Below are 16,077 nucleotides of genomic sequence, written 5' to 3'. Positions count from 1 at the left end.
TCTATGGTATTAATGTGTCTTAATATATAAGTATATTATAATATTCTGATATTATGCTATTTTATTAAGCCTAGGTGATTGGGTTTCAATATATTCTTATTGTTAGATAGCTACTCTAGACTTGTGAGTTACTCAATATGAGTCCAGAAGCAGACAAGAAAGTGCTAGGATGGAGGAAAGGGGTGGGATGAGGTATATTAAGAGGGATTTTTCTGATGTAAAGACTAGGAGAATAAGGAAACTATTCCATCAGTCTTTTCTCCATTAAGTTATGTATAAAAATAGCTTGCCTAGAGAATTGCATCCTTTCTTTGAAGTTAGTACTAATATTATCTTGTAAATATGTTGGACTTTAAAATCAAAAAACAAAATGAACATATCAAATACAATGCTATACCTTCCAGGAGGACCATTAGAGAAATTCTGAATGGTTCAAAAATGGAATATTGGTTCATTAACTCACCCTGGTACTAGTACCATCCTTTTTCTTTTCAGCTACCCTTCAAATCTACTCTTCCTTTCCCTGCCCATACAATTTTACTTGCCTCCCTCCATTTCCTGTTCTGCAACTGTCCCTTTCCTTAGTAATAGGCCAGAATGAATCACTTCTGAAATTGATTAAAACAAAAGGAAGAACATACTTATAATTTATTTTTTAATTACCTGGATTTTCCATCATGTTTTATTACAATAACGTTTCCTGGTCTGCATACATGCAAGAAGCTATGACAAAAAATAAATTCTGGCAGGAAATATTAGATAAACAAACTGACCTGTTAATGTTTCTCTTTTACTATAGTACATAGTTAAGAATATAGAGGTTACAACTAAAACATCATGATAGTCTTATCAGGTATACGTCTGGCTTTAGAAATTGATTTAATTCATGAATTTCCTAGGTTTAGAATTCTGCCGAGTCCTAGATTAATTCTAAATGTATTATGTTGAGAGGATCTATGCCACCACCTTGTTCCTGAGGCTGTAGGAGGGCCATGTTCCCTCATATATGTTATAAAAATGAAAGTCTATAACATATAACAAGACCATTTCTACTGGGCCCCACACAAATAGCAAAGACTGAAATATTCATTCAGTGTTGTTTAAGAACACTAAGATCAATACAGTCATAACCTACTAAATCACTAAATGTCATTAGAAGCCAATTTCTTCTGCCAAGCCATACTGTTACCATTCTTCAGCATTGAAGAGCCTGGCCTTCACTCACTATCTCTCTGAGGAAATGTGCAGTGGAAATGACAAATACCCACCTCACCTTGCCACAGTACTGGTGATAAGAGGGGATGTTCTAGAGACCCTTCGGAGGTAATGAAGAATAAAACTCAAGGAATGAGGCAGCAGCTGGACCTTTCATAAAGTAGGTGTCCAAAATGAGATTTCCTTAATAACAATGAATACGTAGTAACCAAGGAAATGGTTTCTACAAGTTTCAGTATTTTCTGCCTAAGTTGGTAACATGGAACTGGCTCAGAAATGTCCATAGCATTCACACTTTTAAGCTAAAAAGTAATTGCATCGTTTTAGCAAGGTCCTGTCTTCAGGAGTTGGCGTGTTGAAAGAAGCATCTTCATCTTCTTCATCTAACTGTAGACTACCAGAAGACAAGCGGATTCTGGCCATGGGTGACCTTATTCCTTTGCCATAGAAAGCATAGTAGTCTGGCTTAAGAATCTCTGATTCAGAATCACTGGATTCACTAGCTACATACCTTTCTGCTGTGCTCTGATCCATTAGAACTGCTGGCAACTCCTGCTCTGCAAACATATAAGTAAACAAGTCTGCTTTACGACTGAGAGCAGGACAAGGCCCTAAAGGTCTAAATTCTGACCCAAAAGGAAAATGAATAGTTTTCATGTCTGATTGGCTCTGGGACCGTTTAGGGGTTTGCTCTTGAATGTTATATGCAAATACATCTTCCAAATTTGGGTCTTCCTCTTCTAGACCTACATTGATGTTGCTCCTACCGCTGGTCCTAGCTATAGCTTCTTGGAGTCCTTGCAGGTCTTGCTGAAAGCTCTTCATTCTGATATTCCCTGGGCTTCTTTTGGCTGGCTTCATTGCAGTGGGCTCTAGATAGCTATCTGGCCTTGTCCTTTCCTCTGCTATGATTGGGGACCGTCTGGGCACCTGGGGTGGCTTGTCCACATAAAAAAAGACCTGAGGAGGCATAATACCAACCTGCTGACCTGTACAAGGAATATAGGGCACATCTGTGTAAGTTAGCTGCTGTGCTGGACTCACTTTGCTTGTGAGGCCAGAAGATGTGCTCATGTGATTATCAGCAAACTTACAGCTTGTTTGGAAGGAGCTTAGAGGACTCCTCTCCGAAAAGAAGTCTCTGGGATCAGGGTTAGGATCCGGCTCAGTGTTAAAGACAGGGTCTGTATAAATAAAATGGAAAGAGGAACTGCTTTGGGACTGATGTAGCAATGTGGGATCCGCCTCTGGTTTGGAACGCTCCAGCTCAGCTGCAAATGTCACCTCCACTGCAGAGTTCCTCCTCCTACTGTCCAGCACTGGCTCAGATGCGTGCACTCCATTCACATTTTGGTAGTACCCACTGCCATATGCTAGTCTCAAATCTTCCACCTTGAGAGAAAGGACACAATGGTGAAAGAAGAAAAAGGCCATTTGGTTGGGGATGGGGGCGGGATCTAAATTAGCCTCAAAGTTTGAAAGGTCATTTATGAATTTCATAAAGTCATTTAACAAGATCTATGTTCTATTCTAGGGTAGACAAATATATAAAGCAAGGGTAATAACTTGTACCACATCCCAGTGCATGTGTTAAAAAGCACATGTGACACTATTCTTTCTCAATGCCATCCTACTGCCAGACTCTGGGTGTATACGGTACAAGCAATTTGGTTTAATAGCTATATTAATGAACCAGGAGTCCTGCCTGTTAGTACTGGCTCTGTCTCTGATTTGCTGTGTGACCTTAAACAAGTCTCCTAACCTTACTATCCCAGCCTCCTCCCTATTTTCTGTGAAATGGTGGGAGGAGGGCTATAAGTGGCATAAGAGGTTCATATACTAAATGGCCCCTTTCATCATTATGCCTCTGATGCCTTTTGGATAAAAACTGCCAGTGACTTGAAGGCATGAGAGTTTATGAGACCTATAATTATTTTTTTAGAGAGAGTAAAAGAAAAATACTTCACAATTTTCATACTAAAAATGTCAACGGAAGCCATCATCTCACAGTTCCAGGGGAACAACACTTCGTCCTTAAGTTACAAAATTACACAGCAAAAATACTCTAAAACCTTAACCCGAGACCTTTTACCTTCCTCTAAGCCTTAAGATTTTCATAGGTAAAAAGATAGAGCTTTCAGCTGTGAAAATGTAAAGACATAGAATTCCTTTGGATCTTTATTTTACAAGATGTTAGCAACACAGGTTGCAATTTGAAGATGTGCCAGATCCCTCCAGTCTATAAGGTACACACCAGTGGTAGTTTACTAAATGGTCTTCTATTGGCAGGAAAGACTGAGCTGACAGACCTGCCCAGGAAGCTAAACTATTTGAACAGAATAACCTTTTTACACACTGGGATTCTGGCAGAATGAATCCTTGGAAGCATTTGAAATTTGCACAAATTACATTTATCTAAAGAAGTAGACATTTTCAGAAACCTTACTTGTTTTGACACATCAGAGAGGAGGTCTGGTGAGGACCTGCACTGTCGTTCATGGTACTGAGATGGGTAATGTTTCCTGAAATCCCCAAGCAGAGAAGTCATTGAAATAGCCTGCATGTGAATACCAGGATACACAGAAATCTCCAAATTTGACATAAAATAAACATGAATAAGAGAAACAAAAACATGTACCTTTCAAATGGCAAGCTCTTCAGTCTCCCTTTTTTCCCATATTCCAAAAGTTGCCTTTGGGTTCTTCCACTATCATAAGGGACAATAAAAATCTTTAGTTCTAGTCATAAACCAATAGGCTACTAAAACTTGAAAGCCTCATTTATTGTCGAAATCAAAAGACTTTGGATGAATGACATATGTCACGAATCTTTGACCATCACATTAATGATAATACCCACTTATTCAAGGACCAGGCAGAGAACAACCTCAACTACTCAGAACACAGATACTTTTTAAAGACCTCTGAACAGGGTTATATAACAGCTAAAAGTTCTGGGCTTTAAAAATAATATATTTGGTCTGGGCATGATGCCTCACACCTTTATCCCAGCACTTTGAGAGGCTGAGGAAGGAGGATGACTTGAGTCCAGGAGTTTGAGACCAGCCTGGGCAACAGTGAGACCTCATCTCTACAAAAATAATAAAAATTATCCGGGCATGGTAGTGCATGCCTGTAGTCTCAACTTCCTGGGAGGCTGAGGTGGGAGGATTGCTTGAGCCCAGGAGGTCGAGGCTGCAGTGAGCCGAGATCATACCACTGCACTCCAGCCTAAGCAACACAGCGAGACTCTGTCTCAAATAATAATAATAACAACAATATATTTTCCTTTAAAGGCTTTTCCTCTACCTCTAAATCAGAGTCAACTGACTGATATTCCGTACTACTTTGAATGAGGTTAGGTATCTAGTTTCTCAATCCACAGCAGAAGAAAAGCAGCTAACTAAACAGTTGAAGAGGGCTGTTCCAGTCAGGCATACACTAGCAAAGAAAGTCAGATCACGGCTGGGAGAAACATAAGAATAAAAAAAATCACAAGAATAATAAGGACTAAAAAGTCTGGACCATTTATCACCTAAGTACAGGGCCTGACATGTCTCCCCTGCCCTGAGGCTATCATTGCACTATAGCTGCCTGCAAAAGATCATATGTGATGCTTATAATAAGTCAGGTCATTAAGAAAAGGGCAAAATATTTTCAGTATCATCTGTTTAAGAAGGCAGGGATTTGTAGAATACAGACTGGAGAGATTCAGTCAGAAATATGTTAATTTTATAGATCTTAATTTTTACTGGGGTAGGATACCACTTTTTGAAAAAATCCTTTATGAGGAATCATTTAATCAGAATTGTGTCCCTTAGGTAAAAGTTTTGAAAACTTCCTCCAACGGGTTCCTAGGCTGATGTGTTCAAGTAAAAACAAGATCTTAACCCAACATTGCTTCGATTCCTCCAAAGTATGACCCGTGGTGAGGAACCTCTAGTGGCATATTGTTCAATCTTCTAAATTTCTTATCCCCTCCAGCGCTTTCTCACTCAAGCTTTTACAACCCAAAGGATGTTGTTGAGCTTTTCTTTCCATGGTCTGCATATAAGTTAAATATAAGAGAAACAATGGGTTTACAGAACATGTATTCTCAAGCTGCACACGCCCTCCCATCCTTGCTGAGACTCTGATCCTACCCCTTTAGGTAGGGTGTCCCCCTCCTCTTGCCTCCTAGTTAGGAAATATTGAGTTAATTTGTCACACAGAGAATGAGCAGGAAAGGGCATGATCTTTGATGTGATTGAAATGGAGTCTTTGTTGCTTCTAGAATGTGAACTCCTCCTAAGCTTCCTGTGTTTTTGAAAAGAAACAGCGTGTGCAATTTGACTATGTGCAATGTTTAATTACCTATAGCGGAAACTGGAACCCTTGCTGCAGAGTAGGGTTTTGGGCTTTGATTTGGGCTCTTCCGAAAGCCTAAAGAAAGCATGGTACTCCACACAAGTCTTCCAGAAAGCCTTGCAGGCATCTCGGCTGGCCATGGTGAACTCCAAGGTATCCTTGCACAACACCTGTATAAACCAATTTCCATCAAGCAAAACATCCTTCAAGAATATCAAAGACCTTCCAATCCCAATGCCTTCCAAACTATCCATCCATTGGTCCATGCAGGTTCTGATTTTCCACTTGGCTCTCTGTTGGTTTCACACCTACTGAAACCTAATGATTGGCAACCTTGCGAGGAAAACACAGGGCCACTGCTCACAAACAGAGCCTTCTCTAAGAAGTAAATCTTGCTTTGCATACTCCCCTCACCTTAAATACTTTTTAAACTCACTCTTCTCTGCCAGAAACATTTTTATGAAGTTGTAAATTAGATTAAAATGAGCATCAAAAGGCATCTTTTCAAGGTGAGGAGAAGTTATAAATGACCACCAGGAAACGGGAGGGAGGAAGAGATTTCCTTATAGATGGAAGGGTTTATAAGATGACTACATGTATGTAAGTCTTTTTTTGTGTGTTCAGACAAGGTGTCACTCTGTTTCCAAGGCTGAAGTGCAGTGGCATGATCATCACTCACTGTAACCTCGAACTCCTGGGCTCAAGCAATGCTCCCGACTCAGCCTCCTGAACAGCTGGAACTACAGGCACGTGCCATCACAACTGGATAATTTCTTTGTATTTTTTTAGTTGTCGTAGGGTATTGCTATGTTGCCCAGGCTTGTCTCAAACTCCTGAACTCAAACAATCCTTCCACCTCAGCCTCCTAAAGCACTGGGGTTACAAATGCGAGCCACCACACCCAGCACATGAATCTTTTTAGTGTAACAGTTAGAAACACGTCTTCCTCTGTAGGCTGTCTCATTGTACAATACTCTATGTTGCTCATCCAGCATATTCTAACCTTGGTCTTCCAGACCTAAAGTTCAAGTTTTCCCCATGTCCTGACACTATATACCCCTCACACGGCATGCTTGCAGGCCTGTTTTCAGCAGCCCCATCAACCCACTGCACTGATCCCACTTCTCTCATTCCTTTCCAGGTTCCTGCACGCAGCCTCTGGGGCACTCCATGAACTTCACACTGAATCCAGTTTCTTGAACTGCTCAATGAACACTTTTCTATAAGGTCAAGATACAGATAATCAAATCCAAACTGCTGGATCTTCAGTAGGCCAAAAATCAGGTGATGCACATTTTTTATTTCCTTTATGGTCATAAAAATTTCCTTTCTAGGCTAAGTGGCTCATGCCTGTAATGTCAGCACTTTGGGAGGCCAAGGCAGGAGGTCACTTGAGGCTAGCAGTTTGAGACCAGCCTGGGCAACATAGTGAGACCTTGTCTCTACAAAAAAATGTTTTAAAACTTGTTGAAGTGTGGCAGTGCACGCCTGTAGTCCTAGCGACTCAAAAGGCTGAGGCAGGAGAATCACTTGAGCCCAGGAGGTCGAGGCTGCTGTGAGCTATATGTCACCACTGGACTCCAGCCTGGGCAACAATGCGACCCCATCTCTAGAACAAAAACAGAAGAACATCTTTGTCTCGCTCTTTGCTATGCAACCTTGCCCAGTAATTGTTTATTTTGCTTACATGTGTATCTGACTCCTACATCCTGCTTGGTTTTGGCATATACTAGGTGTTGAGTGATTTTTTTTGCTTAAGGAAAGTAAGCGAAGATACTTTATAAAATGAAACCAATAACATCAAATGAATATGTTCTTAGTCCTAGACCTGGTCACTCCCATGTGACTCATCAAATCCCTAAAAAACAGTTTCCAGAGTGACTTGCCTTTCAACCCAGTTGCCCCATTTTCCTATGACTTTGTTAATTCTAAACTGCCAATCAGATTTCTTAGTGTTTTACCTTTAGTGAAAAATGATTAAAACTCTGATTGATTTCTTTAAAGGCAAAAGAGAAGATACATCATCACTCAGGGCCAACCGGCTTTCACCATTTACATCCAAACCATTTGCAGAAACAACCAGAAAAAATTCCCAGTAAGCAGGAAGTAAAAGAATGTATTAGAAAGCTACTTACCAAGATATTGGCATGAAGTTTGATGAGAAAATGCTTTCTCTTAAAACTCAACTTGCGGATTTTAGCCCAGTTAAAAGTATTGATCTTTGTATTTCCCTACAATGAAAAATGTGGCAGATTTCAGAATGTATTAGCACGAGCTGGTTTGTAAGACAGTGCAAACCTGATAGAAAATGCACTTCATGAGGACCACCCTTGACCCATCTCTTGCACAGATTGATCCTGTTGCACTGGGTAGGAGCTGTGGTCAAAGAAGGCATTTCATGTGGGACACAAGGATGCTCTGGAATGCAGGCAAGAAGGGGTGTGCCTAGGGAAGGTTTCTAGCCAGCACAGGGAGATCACAAGAGGAAAGGATTACTACAATAGCTTCTCTAATTTCACCCCTTTCCCATGTTTGCAGATTCATCTGCTAAAAACAATGTCCTCTTTCTCCTGATACCTCATTAGCTCAAACACCTTCAATAGCTCCTCACTGCCCACATCATATCTTGGCCGTATCTTGCTACCTCATCTATATCGAATATATAGCCTTTGTTCCCACTAATTCCAAAACACCCTTTCATCCAACTCTATACCTCTCTCCTGCAGTCTCCTCACCCACAATGCCTTCCACATAGTCAAGCCTTCTTGCCAGCTCTGATAGGCCCTTCTCTAGGCTATTCTGTTTAATTACTGCCTCCTCCACCCATTTCCAACTCCTCTAAATTCCCCTGACTTTCCTGGTCTGCCCAAACAGCTTTGCTTTTTTTGCTTGTTTGTTGTTAGTTCAACAAGTAATCTATTCACATGGTCTATAGAAAGAAGTTTCACTCCACCACTGTCACGCCTACTTCTGTCCCCATCTATCCATTCCCTACAGTTAATTATGTTTATTAGTTTGTCATGTATACTTTTCATGCAACTACAAGTAAACAGGATTGACCATTTCCCTTTCTGGCTGGTGATAAGACTGTGGGGTGAGATCACCTTGGGAATGGACACCCAAGTTTGAGCCAAGATAACCAACCCCCTCCCCCACTAAATCTGAAGGGCTTGAAAGGAAAGAGATTTTACCCGTAACACCAGTACTCCCATGTGAGCAACAGCCAGGTGAATCTGCATCCCTTCACCATCACTGGCAGGGTGAGGCCTGATGCCATACATATCCAGTTTCCTTGCTATATCCAGTAGCAGAATGTCAGATTCAGCTGGGCTCCTGCCACTGAAAGGGGAAAGAATTTATGAGCCTAATAAATGCAGCAAGAATGAGATTTCCACCCTGGGAGCTCCGTGAGGAGCTCAGCATTACATGGAGCCTGCAACTCCTCAGGTTTAAGGGCTTGTTCTTAAGAGTCTGTCCCCAGATTTAGCGTTCTCTACTGGGGGAAGCAGGTGCCAGTTGAAAGTACTTACATGTGCTTCTGATGAAAGTGCATGATCTTGGTCTCTAAACAATCTTGGTTTGGTAAGTACCGAGTTTGTGCCAGATGCTTCCTATCTGTTTCTTCATGAAAGTCTCCAAGTTCTGCTGCATGACAGAAAAAGTGACATTTTTCGTATTACCTTTGAGGAACTTAGCAATGGAGCATCCAGCATACTTTTGTCCTCCATCAAGGAGTCCTTTCTTTGCAGCCAATGCCGTCCCAAGCCTCCCACCCCATGCTTTATGTATGTTTATGTTTCTATAGGTGGCGGGGGGGTGGCAACTGGCTCTTTTTCAATTCGCAAGCATTGAAGTCTTAGTATAAGAAGTCACAGACCAAGTATAGATCTTAAGGGCTCCAAGATCACAGTTGAACATTTTGAAAGTAGGAGAGATTATATATACAAATAACATGGTATATGTATATATGTTATATGTATATATAATCTCTCCTACTTTCAATAAGCCACTGATACAGGTGGAACTTTGTCCCCACCCTCTGCAAAGTTCATATGTTGAAGTCCTAACTTGAGTAGCAGAGAATGTGACTATATTTGGAGATAGGGGTTTAAGGAGGGGATTGAGGTGAAATGATTTCATTAGGGAAGGCCGTAAGTCAATCTGGCTGGTATCCTTATAAGAAGAAGAAATTTAGATACACAGAGGGACACCAGGGTTGTGAGTACACATAAAAAAGACCAAGTGATAACATAACAAGAAGGCAGCCATCTGCTAGCCAAGGAGAAAGGCCTCAGAAAAAAGCAAACCTGCTGACAGCTTGATCTTGGACATGAAGCCTCCAGAACTGTGGGTCATACATTTCTGGTATTTAAGCCATCCAGTCTCTGGTATTTTGTTATAGCAGCCCTAGCAAACTAATACAGCTATCCAACCCCACTCCATCCTCATCATATATTATCAAGAAAGAAGAATATAAACGCCAACTACATTGCAAGCCAATTCATCACTCTGTACATTGGGAGTCTAGTCAATTCTCAGCTATCTGGAATCTCCAGTAGATGAATCATTCTGAAAGTCATTCTGGTTTTCCCAAATAGCTGGCAGTTTATCCATGATCATAATGCGCTCTTTCCTAGATGTCTCCAGTTTATTCTTATAAAACATCTATTATAGCACTATGTCTACAAAGGTAATTAGGATTATCTGCCCTTAACCTAAATTACCTCAGATTGTTTTGATTTGGGGATTTTTTTCTTTTTTATAATTTCTATGCCTTTTTCCTCTCTGCCAGATTTATATGAATCACTTCCTGGTCACTGACTTCCCCTGAAGTCAAACTTTAGAATACTTTGTTCTAAATGAGGCATCTAATCTAACATAAAATGAGAAGAGAAAGCAAATATTCGAACCTGTTAGCATTCTATGTACTGTAAGAGTAAATAGATGCTCCATAGAATCCTATGGTACTCTCCTATTGGATAAAATACATGGGCAATAGGATACCTATTTTAAGTGCTGGAGGGCTGTTGTTTTCTCTTCTTTCTTGGTTTTCCATTTGTGTTTTAGACAGGTGGGTGTATATCTGTATTTCAAAATCACAGTATAATGAAAATCTCTATATAATAAACATTTTTTAAAAGACCAAAGCAATGGCTCATTAATTCGTTAATTTATTTTTACCAATACTGACAAATGTACAAATCTCATTAAATCTCAACAAGGCCCTGATGGTTTCACTGATTAATTATATCAAATATTCAAAGAAAAAGTAGATACCAATTCTTCACAAACTCTTCCAAAAAATGGAGGAGGGGATATTTAGCAACAAATTCTATGAGGTCAATATTACCCTGATACCAAAACAGGACAAAAACATCATAAGAAATGAAGACTACAGGTCAACATTCCTCATGAATACAAGGCAAAAATCCTGAACAAAACACTAGTAACCTGAATTCAGCACCATATGAAAAGGATTATACACAGTGAGTTGAATTTATCCCAGGATTGTAAGATCAGTTTGACATAGGAAAATCAATATACACTATGATAATAGAATAAAAGGCAAAAAAACCCACGCATATTATCATCTCAAGAGATGGAGAAGAAGCATTGCACAAAGTATAATACCCACTCACAGTAAACACAACACAACAAAACTAAACAAAATCCTTAACAAACAAGGGATGTACCAAATGGTGAACAACTAAACGCTTTCACTTAAGAACAGGAATAAGATAAAGATATCAAGCTCCTGCCACATCTATTCAACATTGTACAGATGGTTCTCGTCAGTGCAATCAGGCAAGAAGAAGAAATATAAAGAATTGGCACTGAAGAGAAGGTGATAAAACTGTCTTTACTTGCAGTCAACATGATCCTGCATGTGGAAAATCCCAAGCCTAGGCATGATGGCTCATGCCTGTAATCCCAGTACTTTGGGAGGCCAAGGCAGAAGGATTGTTTGAGTCCAGGAGTTCACAACCAGCTTGGGCAACATGGCAAGACCCCATCTCTACAAAAAATGTAAAAAATTGCTGGGTATGGTGGCAGGTGCCTGTGATCCCAGGTCCCAGCTACTTGGGAGGCTGAGGTGGGAGCATTGTTTGAGCCCAGGAGTTCAAGCCTACAGTAAGCCATGGCCATGCCACTGCACTCCAGCTTGGGTGAATGAGTGAGGCCTTGTCTCAAAAAAAAAGGAAAGAAAGAAAGAGACAATCCTAAGGAACCTATGAAAAACTAGTAGAACTAATAAATGAGTTCAGCAAGGTAGCATGATAGAAGATCAATATAGAAAAAGTAATTGTATTTATATATACTAGCAATGAATAATCTAAAAATGATATTTAAAATGTTCCATTTGCAATAGCATCAGAAAATAATAAAATACTGAGGAATTAATTTAACAAAAGAAGTGTAAGACTTATAACCTAAAAAGTACAAAATGTTGCCAAGAGAAATTTTTTAAAGATCTACATAAATGAAGAGATAGTTCAAGTTCACAGACAAGAGGATTCAATATTATTGTGGTGGCAATTTTTCCAAAAATGATCTATAAACTCGATGCAATCCCCATGGAAATCCCAGCAGGCTTTTAAAAATAGAAATTGGCAAATGACTTTAAAATTTACATGAAATTGGACAGATCTCAGAATAATCAAACTATTTTGAAAAAGAACAAAGTTGGGCAACATATACACCTCCTTATTTCAAAGCTTACTACAAAGCTACAGTAATTAATACAGTATGGTAATGGCATAAGAATAGAAATATAGATTGATGGAACATAACTGAGAGTCCAGAAGTAACCCCTTACATTTATGGTCAATTGGTTTTTGACAAAGGTGCCAAGACAATTCAATGAAGAAAAATAATATTCTTTTCAACAAATGTTGCTGGGACAAATGGACATCCACATACAAAAATATGAAGTTGGACCCCTACCTCATACTATACTCCACTCAAGCATACAAAAAAGTAACTCAAAATGGATCACAGATCTATCTATAAGAGGTAAATTTATAAAAGTTCTAGAAGGAAATCTTTTTGACCTTAAGTTAGACAAAGAGCTTTTAGATACAACATCAAAAGAATGATCCACTAAAAACTATACAGAAAGTGAAATTCCACCAAATTTTAAAAGTGTTGTACTTCGAAAGATATTCTTACAAAATGAAAAGACAAGTCACAGATTAAAACAGAAACTTGCAAACTGTGTATCTTATAAAGGACTTTTAGTCAGAATTACAAAACCCTCTTAAAAGTCAATAATAATATAAAAGCTCATTTCAAAAATGGGCAAAAGATTTGACTAGGCATTTTACCAAAGAAAACATTGGATTAAGCACATAAAACGGTGCTCAACATCATTAGTCATTAGGAAAATGCTAATTATAATTACAGTGAGATACTTCATACTCATTAACATTGTCATAATCAAAAAGATATACAATACCAAGTGTTAGTGAAGGTGTGAAGAAATGGGAAACCTTGTACATTTCCAGTGTTATTGTAACAATTTGAAAAACAGTTTGGCAATTTCCCAAAATGTTCAATATAAATATACCATAAGATCCAGAAATTACACTCCTTGGAATGTACCCAAAAGAAATGAAGACTTGTAGCCACACAAACAGTTGTGTGCCGATGCTTATAGTGTTATTCATAATAGCTAAACTGGGAAAAAATCCAAATGTCCTTGACCAGGTGAATAGATTAACAAAATGTGGTAAATCCATAAATGGAATACTACTCAGCAAAAGAAAGGAACAAACTGCTGCAACTCGTGAGAAAATGCATGAATTTTAAAATCATTATTGTGAGTTTAAAAAGCCAGATGCAAAATACCTCATATTTTATCATTTCATTTCCACGATATGTCCAGGAAAGGCAAGTCTATAGAAACAGAAAGCAAATTAGTGATTGCTTGGGGCTGAGCGTGGGAACAGGGTGTGACTGCAAGTAGGCATGAGAGATCTCTTTTGGTGTGGTGGAAATGTTTTAAAACTGGATTGCGGTAATGGTTGCACAACTCTGTAAATTTGCTAAAAATCGTTGAGCTGTGCATTTAAAATGGGTGCATCTTATGATGGGTAAATTATACCTCAATAGAGCTGTTTTTTAAAAATAAATCACATACACAAACATACACACACACCCATTTTCCAGTTTATTAACCACAAATCCCATGTTGGCTCTAAGAAAAACAAAAGCACATGAGACTGTGCTTGTTTTTCTCTCCATACAAGACTATAGAGCTACTGTTGAGTGAGGTAAGGTATGGGAGTCTCAGCTCCATAGCTGGGGATAGGTGGGCGCCTTCAAACAGGTGCCGCTCGTGGCTCGGGTGCCCTTACTGGGCATCCTCCAGTATTCTGGGCACCTGCCTACCCCTTGGCGGGGAGGCTGGCCACAGGCTGAGCGCGCTCTGGGCTGGGTACTCCTCAGTCAGTCCACGAGCATCGCGTGGTAGACTTCCACTTGGCCAGTCCTTCCCACACTTCTGGGCATGTCATCGGAATGCAGCTGGTTTGTCAAAATCCAAAGGAAGCCGAATTGGATTTGATAGCATACAGTGGCGTGCAGTTAAAAAATTTATTATGCTAACATCCAACCAAAATGTACCAGTGTTTCTTATTGATCCTTCGATATTGGAATTGATTAACAAGAACTTTGAACAAGTCAAAAATACTTCTTATGGCTCCACTTCAGAATGCAAATTTTTCTGTTTTCCAAGAGACTTTACTGCATTTGCACTGCCGTATCACCTAAGGAAGAATGAGGAAGGCTGGTTTCGTATAGCTGAGAATATGGGATTTCAGTGCATAAAGATTGAGGGCAAAGATCCCCGGCTAGATGGGATAGACTCACTTTCTGGAACTGAAATCCCCCTGCACTATATCTGCAAATCGGCCACTCATGCTATCCACTTGGTAGTCTTTCATGAGAGGAGTGGCAACTACCTCTGGCCTGGCCACTTGAGACTCAAAGAACACATTGACAGGAAGTTTGTTCCCTTCCGAAAGTTACGGTTTGGTCATTATCCAGGAGCTTTTGACAGGCCAGAGTTACAGCAAGTTATTGTTGATGGACTGGAAGTTCTCATTCCAAAGGATCCAATGCACTTTGTAGAAGAAATACCACACTCTAGGTTTATTGAGTGTAGGTATAAAGAAGCTCGAGCATTCTTTCAGATACCTGTTTCCCAAGTCTACACTTTGCTGGACTGAGTTTGTAGACATGAAGGTTCATGTGCCCTGTGAAACCCTCGAATACATTGAAGCCAACTATGGTAAGACCTGGAAGATTCCTGTAAAGACATGGGACTGGAAGCGCTCTCCTCCCAATGTGCAACCCAATGGAATCTGGCCTATTTCTGAGTGGGATGAGGTTATCCAGTTATATTGAGATACTAGGTTGAATGGGAGAATTCCTCTCTTGGAAAAAAAGGTAGATAACTGTTTAAAAAGATACATGCCTATTTGTCAAACATAAGTGGGAACCAAAGAAAAAAAGTGACAAGTTTGAAGACACAGAAAGGGTTGTCACTCCAGAGCCATCTGATTTAATTCTCTCATTTAGCACTTACTGAGGAATTTTCATGTGCCACATACAATGCTAGGTTATAGTGGAGAAGCCTAGATTAATGAGACAAATACCTGCCTCTTTTATCCCTCCCTTTGGTAAACAACTCGATTTTCCTTTGAGGGAACCCTCCCCCACCCTTTGAAGAGTTCAAGTTCTGTAAAGGTTTTTAAAACGTTAAGTAATGTTTGAACTGGAAGATGAGCTCACCAGGCAAAGCTAAGGTTATACTAGTTAAAAAGAATAACCCATTCCTGTTCTGGGCATTTAAGCTGATATGTTAGTGCTACTTTTAAGATTGCGGAGTTTGAGTTAATATTCAAGTGACCAGATGTTCGGTGGCATCAAGAAAAGATGACGTCAGGTTTATTTTTCAACTAATCTTATGTGGAATTGAATTAGAGCATAAGGCATTACTCTTTTAGTGAAGATGAGAGCTTATTTATATCGGAGCTTATTTGTCAAGATAAGTAAATTTCTGTATACATACTGTTTTCATATTTGAAGTGAGAAGAAACTCTGTGCTTGTGTAATGCTTAAATTTCCATCCATTGTGAGAAATTTTTCACTGACCTCTAATGGCACTTGTTGATAAATCATTCAAATGAGACCATTCCACTTGACATGATTTTGAGAGTCCATGATTTCACAAAACTCACTTTTATTTTATTCTCAGTCACTCTCTTAGGTATAAATATGAGAAATTCTAGTACATTTTATATTTTCTGAATGTATAATCCTTGCACTCCCAATTTTAATGACACTAATATATTAATAAAAATTTTAATGTATTCTAAAAAAAAAAAGACTATTACAATTTTAGAAGACAATTATGGCATACAAATGAGATAGCTCCAGTAACAGAAGGTGACAAATGTTATAAGCACCTTCACTGTTACCACGCTAGTCTAAACTACCATTCATTCTCTCT

General features: G+C 39.4%; 2 protein-coding genes across 3 annotated transcripts in view; one reads left to right on the top strand and one right to left on the bottom strand.

Moving 5' to 3' along the window:
• Positions 1-638: 638 nt before the first annotated feature.
• The window catches only part of FRMD7 (FERM domain containing 7), a 53,036-nt gene continuing 37,597 nt past the window's right edge, over positions 639-16,077 (bottom strand). For both annotated transcript variants that reach the window (XM_012458720.2, XM_012458721.2), the window contains exons 6-12: positions 9,092-9,206; positions 8,753-8,900; positions 7,697-7,792; positions 5,568-5,731; positions 3,854-3,922; positions 3,662-3,737; positions 639-2,607 (exon numbers count right to left, since the gene is read on the bottom strand). In XM_012458720.2, coding sequence (XP_012314143.2) covers positions 1,513-2,607; positions 3,662-3,737; positions 3,854-3,922; positions 5,568-5,731; positions 7,697-7,792; positions 8,753-8,900; positions 9,092-9,206 — 1,763 coding nt within the window. In that variant the 3' untranslated portion in view covers positions 639-1,512. The remainder of the gene's footprint in view (positions 2,608-3,661; positions 3,738-3,853; positions 3,923-5,567; positions 5,732-7,696; positions 7,793-8,752; positions 8,901-9,091; positions 9,207-16,077) is intronic.
• On the top strand, positions 13,778-15,464 carry LOC105721597 (ribitol-5-phosphate transferase FKTN-like). The gene has a single exon (XM_064383623.1). The coding sequence runs from the start codon at positions 13,778-13,780 to the stop codon at positions 14,789-14,791; it is 1,014 nt and encodes a 337-aa protein (XP_064239693.1). The 3' UTR covers positions 14,792-15,464.

The sequence above is a fragment of the Aotus nancymaae genome, unplaced genomic scaffold (genome assembly GCF_030222135.1).
Source record: "Aotus nancymaae isolate 86718 unplaced genomic scaffold, 86718_ANA_hifiasm-v0.15.2.pri h1tg000004l, whole genome shotgun sequence".
NCBI lineage: Eukaryota > Metazoa > Chordata > Mammalia > Primates > Aotidae > Aotus > Aotus nancymaae.
Note: the sequence above shows the minus strand (reverse complement) of the source record. Positions and strands in the feature narration are given on the sequence as shown.

What these genes read in the sequence shown, in the direction of transcription:
- LOC105721597 (XM_064383623.1), top strand. Translation starts at nt 13,778, where the DNA reads ATGAGACTGTGCTTGTTTTTCTCTCCATACAAGACTATAGAGCTACTG.